At 36.0% G+C, this 20,260-nt stretch overlaps 2 protein-coding genes across 2 annotated transcripts; one reads left to right on the top strand and one right to left on the bottom strand.

Annotated features, from left to right (window-relative positions):
- Positions 1-403: 403 nt before the first annotated feature.
- Positions 404-13,581, top strand: LOC129248456 (uncharacterized). The gene is made up of 4 exons (XM_054888010.1): positions 404-744; positions 7,831-7,975; positions 8,314-8,588; positions 12,884-13,581. The coding sequence occupies exons 1-4, from the start codon at positions 544-546 to the stop codon at positions 13,520-13,522; spliced, it is 1,260 nt and encodes a 419-aa protein (XP_054743985.1). The 5' UTR covers positions 404-543; the 3' UTR covers positions 13,523-13,581.
- Positions 13,516-19,750, bottom strand: LOC129248455 (uncharacterized). Its single transcript, XM_054888009.1, has 4 exons — positions 19,403-19,750; positions 19,128-19,278; positions 18,787-19,064; positions 13,516-14,259 (listed from the first exon to the last, which is right to left on the bottom strand). The coding sequence occupies exons 1-4, from the start codon at positions 19,595-19,597 to the stop codon at positions 13,603-13,605; spliced, it is 1,281 nt and encodes a 426-aa protein (XP_054743984.1). The 5' UTR covers positions 19,598-19,750; the 3' UTR covers positions 13,516-13,602.
- Between the last annotated feature and the right edge of the window lie 510 nt (positions 19,751-20,260).

Below are 20,260 nucleotides of genomic sequence, written 5' to 3'. Positions count from 1 at the left end.
AGATACCAGCTGCGAATTAACTTTTCTTTCGCAGAAAAAAAAATCACAATCTGAAGTTCATTTAGTTAAATATTGTGCCACTATCAGTATTACTTTTCAGCTAGCCAACCCTCGTTTTAACTACTCTATCAAATTGTCTTATCTGATAGTCGCTTTTATCAGATGCACTCTCTTAATTATTATCATATATTGGCAATACAAAAATGAGACAAAATTAATACGAGTAATTGTTGAAAGCGCTTACTGCTCATTTCCTATAAATTCGTATGTTTATGAATCGCTGCAACAACAATATACCAACATGCATGCTTACAAACATGCAAAAACTCATACGAGATTAGTATAAGGAACGAATAGACTACAAATTGCCGTGATTTAGTTGCTATTTGAGTGCCGCAGTGAGAAGATGCGATCGTGAGTGCGCCTTCGTTTTTCTGTTACAACAAATTATTCAACGAAGAGCAAAGCATTGTTGATTGTAATTTAGTTATAGTTGGTTATCACTTTTAATTTATTAATAATTCAGCTGAAATAAAATCAAATATGAGCCCTACTTCGGCACTCCAACGCGCTCAAACACAAAATGAGCTCTTCTCACACGCGGAAGTGGCGGAAATACTGAACAATATGTTGCAATCGGAATCGGCCGGTCTCTTGGTTTCGTACGAAGTGGTGTCGGAGTGCGGTCCAACCGGTTACTTGGGTGAATATTTTCACTTACAACTGAAGTATAAAATTGGTGAGGTGAGTGTGTGATTAGACGTAAATTTGAAGATAAAGGGTGCTTTGTAATGTTAAATTTTACAATTTAAAAATTGTGCGCTTTTTAATCTAAATCTCTGGGTGTTTTCTTCACTATAAAAAATGTAGAGTCTTCTTTATTTAGAGGAAATGCAAAGTACCGCCAGAAAAACCAATGCGATGTTTGATGCATTGAGAACTTACACTTTATTATATCAAAATTCAATACGCTATAAAACTGCATACCGGAGAGTTTTTAATAGATTACTCGTATGTTAAAATGGGTACAGAATTTTGTGGAATTTGGAAAAAGAAAAATATGTTCGTGAATTTTTTTTAATTTATTAAAGTTTGGCACATGGATTTATATGGTTTTTGGAGGGAAATGAACCATATTTTATATAAACAAATAATTCGTCAAAATTTATCAATAACTCCTGGTAGTTATTTAATGCAGATTAGATTAGATTTGTGGCGGGCTGGGCAAGTCCAAGCACTCAGTCAGTAGATCATTGTACTACACCCGGATAGATATCAGTAGAAGGAATAGAGATAGGAAAGATAAAAGGTGGATGGTAAAAACGGATAAATTAGTTTGAAGTCACTCTTCTACAAATCTCTTGGATTCATTGATGAACTTTAAGAGATCCGGAAGAGGAAGAGTATGAACTTTGTCCATACTCAGTGTATCGCAACCCAATATCCTAAGTCTGATTCTGGAAAACGCAGGGCAGCTACAGAGAAAATGCGATGCAGTGTCGTCATTTTCAAGGCAGGATAGACATATCGAGCTGTCCACGACCCCCACGGTAGCCATATGCTGACCACATACGTTGTGCCCTGTGATTACACTCACCAGTACTCTCAGGTCCTTCCTGCTGAGTTTTAGGAGAAAGGTCGCTGTTTTCCTGTTTGGTTCTTTCACAAAGCACTTGGCAAATCTGCACGAGTTCAACTCAGACCAACGACCTCTGTGGGTAGACCTCATGAAGTCCTCAATCCATAGTTGAATCGATGCGGAATTGACACCTAGAAAGTTCAGGGTTCACGGCCTAGTGGTATACTTGCAGAGCCTTCATTTTCCAATTTATCAGCTAACTCGTTCCCTGCAATACCACAATGTCTAGGCACTCAAATAAGACTAACTTTGTTGTGTTTTGCAACACTGGTCAGTTTTGTCTTACCGACTAACTTCGAAGAGCAGCGTGGGTTAGCTTTCAGTGTAGCTTGACTGTCACTATAAATTCCAGTACTGTTGCCCCGCCATTTTTTCTCAATTAGCCAGTACGCCACATTCAAGATGGCATAGACTTCCGTAAGGAATACCGTGACCATCTGTCCTGTGGCATAGGAGTACTTAGTGTCTTCGTCTAAGTACCATCCAGATCCGCTTCCATCACTGGTTTTGGATCCGTCGGTGTAGAAAGTGTGTTGATATCCCGTTAATAGGTTCTCTGGACTTAACCATTGATCTCTATCTAGGATCAAAACGTCATACTTCCTACCGAAGCTAACGACAGGCACCCGATTGTCCAACGGCATCGAGAAAAGTGTGCACCGCTCCTACAACTAGTGGTTGACAGTGGCCAGTGCTTACTTCATTTCCCCAGACTCCGTTTAACTTGAGCCTTTACGCCGCATTCATTGCTTCCTTTCGAATTTGAAGATCTAGAGGTTGCAAGTTCAGAATGGCATTAAGGGTAACACCAGATGTTGTACTCATGGCACCTACGATACCCAAGCACACACTGCTCTGTAGCCTGGAAGGGCAATACAGTGTGAATACACAATGAATCATCCTACCGGAAGAATTATAATTTTTGCAAACGCCGTCGCATGTCAATCATATTTGACGCACGTGAACTAAACAGCTGCAGTATATAAACAGAAAGTAATGGAGCGTATAATGGTCCAAATACAGATTTCCATCACCCAAATTTTTTTTATTTTTTTTGTTTATCCAGTAAAAAAGTTATTCAAAAACGAAATTGGATGATTAATTTTGCGCCACCTTATATAAAGGCCGACGTCATGTATGAGTAAATTAAAGTCAAATGATAAAAAACGTCTTTTCTCATAGCCAAAGGCAACGGAAATGGATATTCTTCGAGTGCAACTCAGCCATGTAAAAGTTGCTCATACCAAATCCCGTCTGTGGTTCGAAAGTTGCATAAAACTTTAAATGCGGGGCCATTTGAAGGGTAATATTAGTTTTGCAAACTGCAAGACTAGCAAAAGACAGCAGAAAGTGTGTTGCAATAGGAATATTCACCGAATATACCCACTAGCGGACCCATAAATCAACAGAAAGATTGAAAAAAGGTTACAACTCTGGCAAATCTGAAAGTATATTACGAAAGTTAATTATTATTGAGTTCGAACTCGAAAGCAACAGCAATTTGTTAATTTTTCGGTGAAACTTCGAAAACTATTGAATATAAAAATTAAAGTAATTCCACAAACTTTTCATGTCAATTTCACGATTTTGGTATGCCACTTTTGATGTCCAAAAAAGTTTATTGGCATGCAGTTTTATATCTTATTAAATTTATTTTTAATTAAAGTACAAATTTGAAGCTGTAAAAAAATCTGCTCGATTTTTTTTTAATTTTTTTCCGCGACCTTACCGCACATTTGGTTCTTGTCAGAAAAAAATTTCGCCCATTTGTTATAAGAAGCAAAGGCTCAACGGCGGAAAGCAAAAATTTTTTGAAAGACAAAGGGGTTTTGTATGTAATTCAAACTTACTTTTTATACATTAAAATCTAATAAGCTATAAAACTGTATACCAAATCTTTTTATTAAAATTCTAATTGAAAGCCGCTGATTTTTGTTAAAAATTTAAAAAGTTTCTAATTTTTGTTTTGGTTTGAAAGTTGGATTTATGTGGTTTTTGTTCGAAAATGAGCTAAACTTTTATAAAAAAAAATATTCAAAAAATAGCTAAAACTAAAAAATACAATGTATGTGAATATTTAATTAATTCTAAATATGTATGAATATTTAAACTATAAGTGCCCATTTACACACGGAAACATTTGGAAGGGAAACATTTTGTTCGGAGGAGAAGGACGGCCGCGGAAGAGAGAAGGGAATTTGTCTCCCGTACTGGCGACACGCTTTGCTCTTCTTATTCGTATTTCCAATCTTAAAGCAATTTTTGACAGTTGCTTCATTTGTTTTCTTCTTTTGTGGGAGAAAGTTCTGAGTTATGTGTTGGTTTTCTAGCAAAAGGAAGATAACAACGATGACAAACATCGGAACGCTGCTTAGAAAATGCGCTATTATTTTTGCTAGTAAAGTAGGTATAATTTAAAATAGTTATGGGGCATGTTTATGTTGAATTCTAATTTTCCGCGCATTTCTAGATACTCAAGTTAATTTTAAGTTTATTATTCATATATGAAGTATTTTTAATTTTTTTTTTTTTTATTCAAGTACAACAATTTATAAATATTTTTAAATAAAAAAACAACAAATTATTTATTATTTAACCAGTTCGCATTTTTCATTCATATATTTAAGAAATTATTGACGAACGTTTTCCGCTTTACATGTTAGCGGTTTGTAGAATATGTTTCCACCAGAAGATGCTGAAGTAGTAGACGTCAAAATGTTGCCGAAAACAATTTTGCCCGTGTGGCCGCGAATGAGACATGAAAAGAGAATTTCCAGTGTCTCCCTTCCGGATGTCTCCGTGTGTAAATCCGGTGTAAGATATGATGTTAGTAAAAATGGATTTCGTGTTTGTGTTTTCTGTTAGGTCAAATTGTCTTGAGAGCTCGATATCCATCATTCGTTTCATCTTTTGGGGGGTTGTCTTTGTGGCCTTATAACATTTGGTTTAGCTTTCAAAACTACTTTAGCTATAATATTATGTGAGAGACATGATTCCGCCAATATTTTCTTCTCTTTCTACTAAATTTGTTGATATCATCGATTTCACAAACTTCAGAGACCTCGATCGTCTTCTATCGTACAGAGTGGGCCCAGCGATATTTTAAGTGTATGCGTTTAAGCAGTTGTTGTTTGTTGTTGTATTGCTGTTGTATCAGCTCTCGTTATAAACCTGCTGATATGACAGCCGCTTCGATTCTTTTTTAAGTCTTTGTTTCTGGTAACTAGCATTCCATAGTTGCATTCAAGCACCTCTGCAATCAGTTTATTGTAAGCCTATTGCCATTGATTCGATTTTTTCAGTCGAGGTTCCCATATTAAATTCGTCAACCGCTTTTTCAGCCGTATCCATCATGACACTAAACAGTCGAATACCCACTGTAATAGGTGTTGGATCTGATTTTAAGTCCGAATTTAAAGGGTTATATAGGGGTTTTCAGTAAGTGCGCTTCAACTTTTGAACTTTTTTGAATAAAACACAAACGGTTTGACTTTTTTAACTAATTCTTTTTTTATTATCGAGTTTGAACATATACATTTAAGTATGAAATTCGATTTCTTTTGAATGACCACCGCGTGCACGTTTTACGAAGTCCAATCGTTGAACCAAATTTTCGACCACTCTTTTGCATATATCGGCCGAAATTCCAGCAATTTCGCGTTCAATATTGGCTCTGAGCTCACAAATCGTCGCCGGCTTGTTACTGTAGACCAATGACTTCACATAACCCCAAAACGGGACGGCTTGTTAAATGGACCGTAAAATGGCCGTAATGCTCTTAAAGTAGCAGCAACAGAACGATTATTTTCATAAAAAATTTGCACGATTTGCAATCGTTGCTCAAGTGTGTAGCGTTCCATGATGAAATGTCAGTCAAAAAATAATAAATATTTACAGACATAACGAGATTTGAGTGAGAGCTACTTTCGACAAAAAGTTTGAAATTCATTTTCTCAAAACATCAAAAAATTTATAGGCTGTTTTAATACTAAGGGGACGATATGTACCTTGCTAGCCCGAAAAAATGGACGATTATCATAATATTTTTTAAATAATATATGTTTTAGAACTTTTATTCAAATGGGGCATATATCATACTGAAGCGTAACTCTTGAAGAATATATTTTGGTGTTTTTATTTAAAAAAATGTTATTATTTATTGTTGATATCGCCCCTCCTCCGAAACGCCGTTTTTTAGAAGAGACTTCCGGTGATCACGGTAGCGCATGAGCAGCTCAACTGAATTCAAAAAAATTAAATGATTATTGTAGGAAAATGTTTTTTAGTGAATCTTAACGGTTTATTTACCCAAAAAAATTTCGATATGAAAATCGCTTTGCACCAAAAAAAAAAACGATTTTTGAGGAGTTGAAAAATTAAAAAAAAAAATTAATTCTAGCGAACTATGCAAATATTTATAAAAAGTGAACCGTTCAGATTCACGAGGTTATAACTTCGAATAATTAAAAAAAAAATTTATGCAAATCGGTCAAATAGTTTTTGATAAATAATGATCACCGCGACGGTAATTTTCAAAAAACACGACTTCGTGATAATCGCGTCTAAAGTTTTGCGCTAAGCCTCGTTCCAAGAAAGGTCGCGCGCTTCCACGGTCTGTAACTTTCGTTCTAGTGCTCCGATCTTTATGATTTTTTGAATTTATATTCTTAAGATGATGTACTTTTAGAATGTGAAATAAAAAAATTTCGATCTTTTAGTCCAACACAAGGTATGTAACCCAGGGCTTACTGTATTAGCGCTATTATATTTTTAGCTGCGTAATAACTTGATTACGTCACATAGCTTAACTCTGTCGAATGCTTTGGTAAGATTCTTCTTCTTCATAATTGGCGCTATAACCGCTTACGCGATTTTGGCCGAGCTTAACAAAGCGCGTCAGTCGTTTCTTTCTCGTGCTAACCGGCGCCAGTTGGACACACCAAGTGAAGCCACGTCCTTCTCCACCTGATCTTTCCAACGCAGAGGAGGCCGCCCTCTTCCTCTGCTACCACTAGCTGGTACCGCATCAAATACTTTTAGAGCCGGAGCGTTTGTATCCATTCGGACGATATGACCCAGCCAGCGTAGCCGCTGGATCTTTATTCGCTGCGCTATGTCTATGTCGTCGTAAAGCTCATACAGCTCATCGTTCCATCGTCTGCGATATTCGACGTTGCCAAAGGGCAAAGGTCCAAAAATCTTACGCAGAATCTTTCTCTCGAACACTCCAAGCGTCGCTTCATCGGATGTTGTCATCGTCTAAGCTTCTGCGCCACACGTTGGGACGGGCATGATGAGAGTCTTGTAGAGTGTTAGTTTTGTTCGTCGAGAGAGGACTTTACTGCTCAGTTGCCTACTTAGTCCAAAGTAGCACTTGTTGGCAGGAGAGATTCTACGTTGGATTTCAAGTCTGACATTGTTTTCGGTGTTAATGCTGGTTCCTAAATAAACGAAGTCTTTTACAACCTCGAAATTATAACTGTCTACAGTGACGTGGGTGCCGATACGCGAGTGCGCCGACTGTTTGTTTGAAGACAGGAGGTACTTCGTTTTGTCCTCGTTCACCACCAGACCCATTCGCTTTGCCTCTTTATCCAGTTTGGAGAAAGCAGAACTAACAGCGCGGTTGTTAAGGCCGATGATGTTAATATCGCTCTTCCAGGTGCATGCCCTCAAATCATAGTCCTTAGTTCGTTTGCAGGGGTCGTCATCAGTATAGGGAGGTCTCATCCGAGGCTTTTTTAAATTTTTCATTGGGGGGGATTTTTAAGTGGCGGGTCCCAAACCCAACGCACAACCAGCTATCCTGGAATGTTTCGCATTCTCACGTTAGCTCACGTTAACACAAATTATGGTACACCGCTAGATTCGATTGCCTTCTTAGCAATTTGTCTTACAATAAAAATGGCATCGATTGTAGAGCAAAAAACCCTCGTTTATTGCTTTCTTAAATAATTAAAGATCTATAATATTTTTTCTATTTTATCCATGAAGAAATTCAATCCAAACTAAACCTCGAAACGTCCTGTTTCTGATGGCCGGCCAGGCTTTAATAACTACCAATACGAGTACTTGCAGTCCACATTTACACTTAGTTACATCTACATTTTTAGTTTTCAATTTCAGTTTACAAGCACAAAAAACAAAGTAATTTCTATTAAATTATTTTATTACTTTCTTTTATATTTCAGTCAAATGATATTCAAACAACGCGCGTGTTTGTCAAATCATTGCCCTACCATAATCCCAAGATGACAGCGTTTATTGAAGACTGTGGCATGTTCACCAAAGAGGCAGCGATCTATGAGCGACTCTTGAATGAGCTGAGGAAATTGAGTGAGTAGTTGGGAGAGCCGAGAAGGCATAATTAGATAAATAAATAAAAATAAATTACACCACACACATTCAACAGCTTTCAAAAGCGATGCTTATATTATCTGCCCAACTAATTTCACTCTTGAATAGGAACTGGTACTGTAGTTAGTAGCACCCACCACCACTTCCCCACTTTGTAGTCCCAATTAGTTTCTTGTTTGTTTTATGTTTTGTATCTCCAACAAACTCTTATCTTCACTCCTATCATTTACATCATAAATCAACACTGTTTTTAGTGCCATTATATTTTTATGACACATTAATAGACTTATCTCTTCTAATTTGTGAACGAATCTCAGCAACGACCATCTGGTGCGCCCAATGCTATTTCACCCGTCGAGATCTGTTTGTCATGCAAAATATCGTTGATTTGGGTTATGAGCCAGTGCAGGACCCGGCGGAGTTTCTAACACAATCACAAATGGATGTACTCTTAAAAAGTTTAGCCACAATGCACGCGTGCAGTATTACGTATGAAGAGAGGAATCAGGTGAATATTGGCGAGCAGCTGCGGGATGTGTTGCGGGAGATGACTGTGTCGCCGAAAGTGGTTTTCTATACAGCTGGTGTAAAGGTAAGTAAAATGTTTTGCCTTTGCTTACTTTGTTTGCAATTCAATTAAGAACATTATAATACAAGTAAAATCGTAATTAAAACCAGTTTCGCTAATAAATATTTATTAATATTGCATGGAAAAAGAAACAAATTATATCGGGTGCTGAACTAATTTCAATTCATTGGCTGACTAAAAACGAGACGCAACTATTAGATAGCGAACATGCTTTTATAAAACTTTTATGCTCTGATTTGTATGTAGTATTGCTGCGCGTGCCGCTTTCAACTTTTCTACTTCTCAGTTTCTTTCTTCTTATTTTTCTTCTTCCTCTTTTTATTCTTCTTTATAATTATAATAGAATTAAATCCCATTCTTCAACAATTTTTGTACAAGAAATAGTAAAAGTACAGGATGCGCCATCTATTATGTCGGTATGAAAACACTGAATAACTTTGAAAAAAAAAAACAACTGATTTGTATACGTGAGGTATTTTTATTTGGTTTAGTTATTTACAATTTATTTATTGGTTTGGTTATTTACAATTTATTACGGCGATCTTTTTTCTGCGTTTGTCATCACCTTGTCAAGCATTTCGGGTCTTATAGCATCGATTTTGGCACAAATTTTTGCCTTAAGCTGGTTAATAGTCTGCGGCTTGTTGGCCTACACCTTATTTTTCAGATAATTCCACAAAAAGAAGTCCGTGGGGGTTGGATTAAGTCAGGTGATCTGGGGGCCAGTAGATGTCGTCTCTTTTTGACACTAGACGACCCCCTGCCAGAGAGGTTAAAATGTGCCTCCTTAGTCATTAAAATTTGCTTCCAAAAATTGGGTTCAGTGTCAACCATTTGAGCGACTGTTTGGCCGTATTCCAAGCGACGTGAATGGTCTGTCGGCTATATTCTTTATGCCAATTTTGTGCGGAAACAAATTTAAATCATCCTTTAAAATGCGCCGCATTGTGGTTCCACTGACGCGAAAATGCTGAGCGCGACGACGATACAACACGGTTGGCTCCCGAGCAACGCTCTCCCTCACTTCTTCAATAAGTTCATTGGAACGTCTTGGTCGTTGATGGACGGCATGGTTGAGATTGTACTAAATTGACGTATCGAAAACATATATGTTGAAGTCGATCGGTTGGTAAATGACACAGTTGTGCAGCGTACAAGAGAGAGTAAAAAAGAAAATTAGAGCTGGTTGTTCAACACTCGTTCCAGTGTTTGGAAGGGCATCCGGGTGGTCTCGTAATCATCGGCTTTCCCGTCATTACTGATTTAGCCATTGTCTATTGTCGGGCATGCGTGGCAAGTGGTTTTTAATTCTCATCTTCGTCTTCGGCTCCGCCTAACAATGCCTTGCGTTTGCCTCTAATAGTATCTCCATTTCTCATAAGATCTTTGCTTTCTCTGAGTATGTCCTATGATCGATAGCAATGCTGCCACCTCAACCTTCTTCATTGCTTGTTGTGTTGCAATTGTATTTACTCGGTTTTCAACGGCATAGATGAGTACTGGTCGAACACATGTTTTATAATTTCGGACTTTGCCTTCTAAGCTTAGATGCTTTCATTGCGTCAGCATCCAGGGTTTCGTGTTGCTTTATTTATGTGGGTGTTTTCTGTTAATACTTTTGATGATGTAATTATGGCATCCAAGTAGAAGAATTCCATAACCTGTTCTCAGCTTTCACGGAGTCAAATCTTACTCCTTTTTATTGTAGTTTTAACCTTAGAAAACAGAAAGAAGTGGCATGGCTTAAAGTCTGGCAAATAAGGTAGATAATGTAACTTTGGGATACTGTGCTTTGCTAGAAACCACTTGATTGGCAATGTGAAATGAATCGCCTTTTTGTCTTGGTGGCAAACCCATGCGTTGCCCTTTCTTATTCTTTCATAGAGCTCAGCAAGAATGGGAGATAAAAATGATGGTATTGTAATTTTCGTAACCCTGGTGCTCATATATGGATTTCAAAAACAAAAAAAAAACAGCCGACTCCGAAAGGCAGATATTTTTTATGAGGAGCCTTTTCATGGCAGGAATACCTTCGGAGACATGCCATTGCCTGCCGCGGAGCGACCGGTATTACAAAAAACTTTTTCTTCATTTTGCTGTTTCTCGGAGATTCGAACCTACGTAGTCTCTGAATTTCGAATGGTAGTCACACACCAATCCATTCATCTATGGCGGCCACTATGCGGATTGTGATTTTATAATGACCAACCAAGCTCCTGATAAGCTTCCATACTTCCTTTTAACTGGCAGTAAGCACTGTTTACAGGTTCCAAAGCTGCTAATAATATCAAAAGTGATATCTACTGGAATAAGTAAAGAATGAGACATTCCATCAAAGAACCGAAATGAGCGGAATACACAGTAAAACAAGTGGAAGTCGGATATATGTATATATTTAAAGGGCACTTACACCTCTTTGGGTGCTTGGTCGAGTTCCTCCTCTTAATTGTGGTGTGATGTTATTCCTCAAATGGACGGAACTAAAGCCCACTCCGAGCGACAGATATTTTTTGTGAGGAGCTTTTTCATGGTAGAAATATACCCGAAGATTTGTCATTGTCCATCGACGGTGGACCGCTATTAGGAAAAACTTTCTATCGTTTTGGTATTTCATGTACGGAGATTCGAGCCTGTGCACTTCCGAACGTTAGTCTCTCATCAGACTATTGGGCTACGGTGGCCGCGAGCCGGTATCGCACTTTTAATTCTTCCAGCACCTTCCACCATTAGCAGCGATCGCTCAGTCATTGTCATTCGAATGTTTCAAAGTCTTAGAGTTCCACAAATCTTTTGAATGAAGGGCTGCAGAATGAATTGCTCGAAAGACTGCTCTGTCCATATAGACAATTTCCTTTATTAGATAAATGCCAGATAATTTCTATGACTCGAATTCTCAAACGACCACTTATTCCTACCCTTTGCACACCTCTCATTAAGCGTACACGCCAGCAGCTTCTGGTAAGTTCCGGCTCAGAATAAATTTTCGCGCGCAGGCAGACAGAAGTTTTTAGGCAAGACCCACTTGTAGCACAGCACCGCAAATCTAGCCTAAAATAGGTAAGAGAAAGTCTGCTAAAAGAATAGCTTTGCTGGCAAATGAGCTTCATAGTGCCAACGAATAAATTGAAAGCGTCGAAATGATCGTTGCTGCCACTAAGAAAGTAAGGGTAAGAAGGTTCGCTTTTAAATATCCATCATCATCATTTGGCGCTACAGCTCTGTCTGAGCTTTGGTCTGCTGCACAAAATGTCAACATTTGCCCCGATTCTTGGTTGGTTCCTTCCGGTTGTTCACCTTGAGTATCCCTATGTCGGTTTCTAGTTCGACAATCCTTCCATTATTTTAGCGTCAATTATTTTTCGTTGAACTCTCGTGTGGTTCATTTTCGTGATATGGCCTAGCCATCGTAGTCTTTGAGCTTAGATGAACCGCACAACATTTTCCCGTCTTATAAATTGGTCCAGTTAATGGTTCCCTCTTAAACGCCAGTCGCCGTTGTACTTGGCTATACCGAAGATTAGCCTCAAAACTTTTCTCTCGAATACTTGAAATTTATTTTTGTCTTTTTCACTTATAATCCAACCTATACGCAGCAAAGAACTGGTTGGACTAGAGATTTATACAGCCAAATTTTGCAAGGTCTGATCAGTAGCTTCGACTTAAAAAGTCTAATAAATCTTTGGTAGTTTGATGAACCTGAACTCGGTGGATGCCTTTGAATTTGTAAGGTTTATACAATTAAAAAATCAAGAAAGAACAGGAAGGCGTAAAACGAGCGTTAAAGCGATATCACAAAGGAGCTGTTTTTCTCGTCAAGGAGGAATGCAGCCAAAATTAAGTCAACTATTCAAATACCCTCACAACGTAAACACATCCTTTGCAACTCCTCTTTCACTAATATTTCAGTGAAGGCTCTCTCTTGATGAGCTGCACTGTCCATTAGGCTCTCCATGAACTCATGAATGAGCTACCGATCCGCAGTCACGAATTTTTCTGTATACTAAAATGTGGCACAAAATTAATCATTAAATTTTGCTTTTGAGTAACTTTTTAACTAAAAAATTATAATTTTGAGTGAAGAAAATTTGTATGTTGACCTTTCACGCGCTCCATTGTTTGCCTGTTTTTACGCTGCAGCTGCTAGACAGCGTTAAATTCGCATAAATTATAAATTTTGCCTTAGGACGATTAAATTTGCGCCAACCTATATATAATATTAAATTAATTGCTTTTATTTTCTATTACATCCTTTATTTTCAATTTCCTTCTCTCTCACCCTCCTTCTCTTTGTTTTACAGGCCGTTCTAGCGGTAGCGCGCGTTCATCCCGCCTACCAATGCGAAGTACTGCAAAAATTCATCGCCGAAGAATTGCCGAGCCGTCTGGATAGCGTCTATGAAATGGTAAATCCATCCAAAAACTATCGTAACGTCTTTTGCCATCGCGATCTGTGGGGTGGCAACCTATTTTTCCACAAATCCCAACCTGATAAAGAACCGGTGGTGCTTGTAGACTTCCAACTGGCGCGTTATAGTCCGCCTGCGATCGATGTGCTTATGGCAGTCTATCTGAATGTAACACCCCAGCAGCGGAAAGCGGGATTGAAAGAGTGGTACTATGACAGATACTATAGTTACTTCGCCGATGAACTAAAACGACAAGGCTTGGAGGCAGAGCAACTGCTTAGCCGTCACCAATTTAAGCAGTCACTTAAATCGCTGGAACTCTTTGGCGCGCTTTACAACTGCATCTCAGCGACTATATTGCGTGTGCCGGGAGATTATTTAAAGAATTTGAAACTGAATCATCCGGATGCATTTCATCGCTACACAAATGTAGATCGCGTGAACGAAGTGCTGGAACTGCTGCAAATGGATAAGAAATTCAAAGCCTATATTTTTGAGTGTATAGAAGAAATGTTGCATTTGTTGTTGTAGTCAGTGTAATTTAAATGTGTTTGAGTTCTATTAAAAAACCAAATGTTTTATTATTAAAATATACAGTTAATTATTTTTTATTAATCCAACAAATCTGGATTCTTTAGTAAATGATCTATGAGCTCTTCAATAGGCCACATAATTTTCGCCTCATACGTGGAATCGATAGCCATAACGCGTGTGAACAATTCATCACGTTGCGTATTCATGTAGTAGTCGAACTTCTCCTGCTCCTCGGAGCGCCACTTGTTCGACAAACCTTCAGGCATCATTGTCAGTGGCTTGATGATGGCTGTAATGATTAAAGCTGGCAGGTGGGCGCGTCGGCAATCTTCCAGAAAATCTACTTTTGTAATGGTGTCGGGTGGTAGCTTTAACTCGCGGAATCGTTCCTGCAACTCGGCGAAATAATGTTCGAGATACTCTTGCATGTACAGTTTTCGCTCTTCTGCTGTTGTTTGGCCATACAAGAAGAAGAGTATGTCCAGCGCAGGCGGCGCGTAGCGACTCAATTGAAAGTCGACAATGCAGCAGGAGGTGGGTTCGTTGTTTGCATCGAATTTGAAAAAGATGTTTCGTTCCCAGGAGTCGCGGTGCAAGAATACATTGCGTATGTTTGTGGAGGGTTCAGTGTACTTCAGGACATCCATGAGTAGAGTGTAGAGTTTCTCGTCGATTAAGTTTTGAATTTCAGAAGTTTGGAATTTGTGATAGTTCTTCGCAAGAAAGATGATGCCCTGAAAAAGCGACGTTTGCAGTGTTATTATACGAATTAAATGCTAGTGATAGAAAATGCAATATACCGATCAAAATTCACCTAAAATAAAGAGTATAAGAGAAGCTCCAAATGCTCGGATAATTCAATTTTTTCCCTTCTGAGATTTACTTAATTTTGAAGATATTGGTATAGAATTTTTTGAAGGGAAGAATTTTCTATTTTTTTACATAATACATTTTTTGGTAATTGCTTAGGAAGAAATTTGTTGAAAGCTTCGAACAAACAATTTATTGGTTTGGCAAAAAACTTACGTAAAAAAAATTGTTAAAAATGTATATAAGATTTTATTTTATTTCAAAATTTTTAGAAAAAAATTTTTGTATTCATAATTTTTGGATGTAAAATTTTTTGCAAAAAAAATACAAAATTTTTGCATGCATAATTTTTTGGAAAATTTTTGGATGTCAAATTTTTTTCTTCGCAGTTTTTGGAAAAATGTTTCTTTTTTTCAAACATTTTAGTGATTAGCATGTGCAATAATTTTTGAAAAATCGTCACCTAAAATTAAGAGCAGAAGAGAAGCTCTAAATGGTCAGATAAGTTGATTTTTGCTTAATTTTTAGAATAATTTATTGAAAATTTTTTAATAGAGTTTTTTGAAGAGAAATATCAGTAAATATAATATGTACAATATATAAATGCTATTTCTGCTATTTATGCTCTGGAAAAAATTTTCATAAACTTTTCATAAAGTATTCCTTTTACTTTTGATAAAAAATGCACTTTAAAGAATTTACATAAATATTTTTCTATTCAAAATTTTTGGAAAAAATTTACTTAAAAAATTGGAAAATTCAAAAAATGTTTAACTTTTTAAAGTTTTCATACACTTTTTTTAATGTTTAGGAAAACACGGCGGCCGCCGTAGCCAATTGGGTTGGTGCGTGATTACCATTCGGAATTCACAGAGAGGTCGTTAGTTCGAATCTCGGTGAAAGCAAAATTAATAAAAACATTTTTCTAATAGCGGTCGCCCCTCGGCAGGCAATGGAAAACCTCCGAGTATATTTCTGCCATGAAAAAGCTCCTCATAAAAATATCTGCCGTTCGGAATCGGCTTGAAACTGTAGGTCCCTCCGTTTGTGGAACAACATCAAGACGCACACCACAAATAGGAGGAGGAGCTCGGCCAAACACCTAACAGAAGTGTACGCGCCAATTATTTATTTATTTTTTTTTAATAATTTTTTTGTATTCAAGAATTTACTTAAAATTGTTTTTTCAAAACATTTGTATATTTTTATTTGTATTCAAAAGTTTTGGAAAAATTTACTTAAAAAATTTTTGTATTCCAATGTTTAGAAAAAAAAATTTAGGTATTTAAAAAAATAGTTTTTTCTTCAAAAAAAATTTTTTCTTAAATATTTTTGGAGAAAATTTACTTGAAAATTTGGAACATTTTTTTCTTCAAGCTCTTTGGAAATAAAATTTTTTTTATTCAAAATTTTTGAAAAAAATGTACTTAAAAAATAGGAAAATTCAAAAAATTTTAATTTTTTTAAGTTTTTATACACTTTAAGTTTTAAATGCTTAGGAAAACATGTATATAATAATTTTTTTGTATTAAAAATTATTGCTTAAAAATTTTTTTTTTTTTTGCAAAACGTTTGTAAATTGTTTTTATATTCAAACTTTTTGGAAAAAATTTACTAAATTTTTTTTTTTATTCGAATGTTTTGAAAAAAATTGAGGTATTTAAAAAATGTTTTTTTCTTTTTCTTTTTTTTCTTCAATAGTTTCGCAAAAATTTCTTCTTCCGCCTTTTATATGAAAGAAAATGCACAACACCTAAGCGAAAAAAAAAATAGTCAAAAATCAACGAGAATTTTAAGACACTCTAAACTTGTAATCCATATAAAATTTCGTATCCAAATTTTTTTTCGGAAACTCTAATTAAAAATGTTTAATTGGTTTTTTTTAATTTCTCAAATTTTTACAAATCTTGTACTAAGTTTGAAACATGCATTATCATGGTATTTGCTACAGAATTAACACTATTTTCAGAAATAAAAAAATATTTTTACAACCTTCTTTGTCTTACTTTTTATCGAGTCAAGTTATTCAAGTCATCAACACCTAGCGATTATTGAATAAACCAAAAAAATTCCCTTGGATCCAAGATGAAATACAAAATGTTTTCCTGCAGTCATAGGATGGCCAAATGACAAGCGACCTGCTCATCACCGCATGTCGCTCGCGTAAACTGATATAAAATGCCATTAGTTTTCGAAGCATTGCGCCTATAGTAGCTAAAAATAATAAAAAAAAATATTCCTACTTATGTGTACTTCCGCTATGCTTATCTTGGGAGCTAAGAGTTTATAAACAAGTCGCTTGATTATCGCTAAATCCTTACTACTTTCACATGCTCTAGCGAGCTGAAAATTGGTGTATATGAACGTCGAAACAAGAGCACGTTTAAGCACGTGCGCACTTATTTCATTACTTAACAACTGAAGATTAGTCAGATAAGTAGTTTCAACTTGCTAATTTTATTGTCAACATGAACGAACGTGCACAAACTTCTGTATGAGTTGCCCCAGTGAGTGAGAGTAACTGCAGTGAGCGCCACCACTAAGATATGTCGCTGTACTTAAAAAAATACTGAAGTTTCCATAATTTTCTTGCTTTTCAAATGAAAAGTAAAATTTTGAGGACGATATTATTAGCATATTAGCCACTTAAAATTCATAAAAGCTTGGTCAAGTCAACTAAATATGAAATGAAAATTTTTGTTTTCTTTTTTATTTTTTTAACAAATTTAAAAAACTAGTTGTTTTGAAAAATAAACAAAACAATTTTATTTTTTTGGACAAATTTAACTTTTTTTAATGAAAAGCATAATTTTTTCAAAGCCAGCCAAATTACACAAATATGAAACAAAAAAAAAATTATTTTTGTTTTTTTGGAAAATTTAATGGTTTTTGTTTTTGGAGAAATTAAATGTTTTTTTTTTGGAGAAATTAATGTTTTTTGGCAAATTTAAAAAAAAGTCAAATCAACTAAATATTAGATGAAAAAAATGTTTATACATATTCTTTTTTGGACAAATTCAATTTTTTTTTAAATAAAAGGTAGAATTTTTTGGAGTACTAATATGCACTTCAAAATTTATACAAATTTGGTCAAGTCAACTAATTGTTAAATGCATTGTTTTTAGGACAAATTTAAAATACTTTTCAAATCAGCTGAATATTAAATGAAAAAAAAGTTTTTTGTTTTTGGAAAAATTTAAATATTTTGTGAAGTCAACTAAATATTATATGAAATGTTTTTGTTTTTTGAAAAACAATTAAAAAAACAGGTCCGGTCAACTAAATATTACCTGAATTATATTATTTTTTTTTTTTTTGACAAATTAAAAAAGAAAAATTATGAAAGTTCCAATTTTATGGAATATTAATATGCATATTATATATACAATTGGCGCGTATACGCTTTTTGGGTGCTTGGCCGAGGGCCTTCTCCTATTTGTGGTGTGCGTCTTGATGTTGTTCCTCAAATGGAGGGACCTACAGTTTCAAGCCGACTCCGAACAGCAGATATTTTCTTATAAGGAGCTTTTTCATGGCAGAAATACACTCGGAGGTTTGTCATTGCCTGCCAGGGGCCACCGCTATTAGAACAACTTTTTCTTCGTTTTGGTGTTTCATCAAGATTCGAATCTACGTTCCCTCTGAATTCCGAATGGTAGTCACGCACCAACGCATTCGAAAAACCTTAAATTTTAGATGAAATTTTTAATTTTTTTTTTTTTCTAATAATATTATATCAAACTCCTTCTGCGAAATTATTAGAAAGACACCACATAGTGATAAGTTTTGACTAAAATATTTACTTACTTATTTTTCATTCATTTTTTTTATAAAATATATAGTTCATTCTATAAGAAATACCATAATAATCGAATTTGTAAACATTACATCTATAAAAATTTGAGAAATTTAAAAAAATTAATACGAAAAAATTTGGATACGAACTTTTATAACCGTTTTTATTTATTTTATTTATCAGATGGCAGAATGGCTTAAAACTCTCGTTGAATTTTCTGAATTTTTTCGCTTAGTTGTTGAGCATTTTCTTCCGTATACATATGTAAAAGGTGGGGGAAAAATTGTCAACAACGCATAAACAAAATTGTAAAAAAAATAACGCGTTTTTTGAGCAACTTTATATTTTCACTTTATGGGACTAAAATGGATTGGGCTGTAAAAGTGCATACTTTGAAGTTTTCTTAATGTTCTGTTTAAAAAGTTGAAAATTTTTATGATATTTTTTTGTAAATTTCTTAATTCCTTGTGAACTTTGTACAAATTTTGGAGCTTGCGCTATATGGCTTTGTTGTGTAAAAATGTAGAGTGAGCTTTTAAAACAGAGAAAACATTAAATGAAAACACAAGAAAAATGTTAAAACTTGGTTACTCGTCGCGCTACTATTATTTCGAACACAGTTGTAGATTTAAATGGACTAATTTCCAAAACTCACCTTAGCGCCTGTTATGTACCATTCATTTTCCGTAGTCAATACCAGCTCGAATAAGCAGTCCTCGAATTGCCTCCCAATGTTAACACCTTCTCTCTCCTCCCAAGCAATACTGCCTGCATGTAACTGTGCTAAATGTGTAAGAAACAGCTTGCAATGCTTAACTGTATATGCCTCCTCATTTTCCAAATGGCGATAGCCCAAATCGGGAGCGGCAAGATCTTCAAGCACCAGTAAATCTTTTCGCGCATAATAACACACGGGATATAACTTCGTTGTTGCTATCGGTGATTTTTGCATAAAATTTGGTAATTTTATAAATTTTTGATATTTCTAATGCTTACCAAATTTCTGTATATTCGGTAATATTTGCGTGTATGCACAGCCTTCTTTGCGGAAGAAACATTTACGTTCACACTCGTCCCGATGCAGCTCATTGGAGAGGGGCACCGATTTCACAAAGTAGCAGAATTCTTTAATTTCATCACTGATAGGCTATGCGTGAGAGAAGTTTTATTGAATTCCAAATCATATAAACGCCCAAATTGCATTTGTGTTTTGTTGTTTTATTTTATTATTTAGCTTGTTTGTTTTGTTATTTACCCCGCGATCGTCTTACCTCATCTTGCACCCGTATGCGTAGCTTGTAATATTCACCCATAAAGCCCACTAGCTCATTCGAACCCTTTTCGAGTGCATAGCTGACAATTTTAATGCTTTCATCTTTTTGCAGTTTTAACGAATTCCTGGCGATTTTTTCACATTCTGCCGCACTTAGAATATCAGCAATTGTCTCGTTCATGTGATCAAACATCTGTTCTCCACGCTCGCCAATTTAGAACTGTCAACGCTTGCAAATTGATCGCAATTGTTTGAGGTGTAGCACTTAACCCGTGCATGCCCAGCGTAATTTTTATTAGTCTCTTTTTCTTCCAGTCTTCAATCCCTCGTGGGACATGGAGCATCCATGTTTCGTAGGCGCACACATTTTGAGCCAAATAGAAGGCCAGGACGGAGCTTGCCTTCCTTATAGACTCTAGATAGTCTTGTTTTAGCAGTAATCCTCTTCTGCGGTTGAAAACGCCACCGTTGATCCACAAGCGGCTCACTCGTCGTCACTTCATAAGACCTTGGTGTAGCCCATAGTACCTATCCTAACCTCGACTTCAAATATGTTAAAGAAGCTCAGAAAAGGATAAAGCAAGTTAGCCCACATTCGCCTCCAACTACTGTTTTCGTACTCTGAGCTAACGCTAACCTCGCCTTTGGGTTCAGCAACATGTTTACAGAGATTATTTACCCTTCTCGCAGAATAGAAAGTCGTTCATAGCCCGCTGCATTGAACAGGGTGTGCCAGCGCTACTTCCGTAAGCACTTCTAGGAGGCAGAGATTAGGATATACACTCCATTTTTATTGATAAGGTAATAGATTTGTCAATATTATAGACGTTCGTTCCGTTGCATGATTCTCCACGAT

This window comes from Anastrepha obliqua, chromosome 5 (assembly GCF_027943255.1).
Source record: "Anastrepha obliqua isolate idAnaObli1 chromosome 5, idAnaObli1_1.0, whole genome shotgun sequence".
Taxonomy (NCBI): Eukaryota; Metazoa; Arthropoda; class Insecta; order Diptera; family Tephritidae; genus Anastrepha; species Anastrepha obliqua.
The sequence above is the reverse complement of the archived record's forward strand: the minus strand, read 5'-3'. Positions and strand labels throughout refer to the sequence as shown.

Coding starts and splice junctions, on each gene's coding strand:
- LOC129248455 (XM_054888009.1), bottom strand. CDS start 19,597: ATGTTTGATCACATGAACGAGACAATTGCTGATATTCTAAGTGCGGCA. Junction 19,065..19,127: donor ACCGAATATACAGAAATTTG/GTAAGCATTAGA, acceptor AATCACCGATAG/CAACAACGAAGTTATATCCC. Junction 14,260..18,786: donor GGTACATAACAGGCGCTAAG/GTGAGTTTTGGA, acceptor TCGCTTTTTCAG/GGCATCATCTTTCTTGCGAA.
- LOC129248456 (XM_054888010.1), top strand. CDS start 544: ATGAGCCCTACTTCGGCACTCCAACGCGCTCAAACACAAAATGAGCTC. Junction 745..7,830: donor TGAAGTATAAAATTGGTGAG/GTGAGTGTGTGA, acceptor TTTATATTTCAG/TCAAATGATATTCAAACAAC. Junction 8,589..12,883: donor TCTATACAGCTGGTGTAAAG/GTAAGTAAAATG, acceptor TTTGTTTTACAG/GCCGTTCTAGCGGTAGCGCG.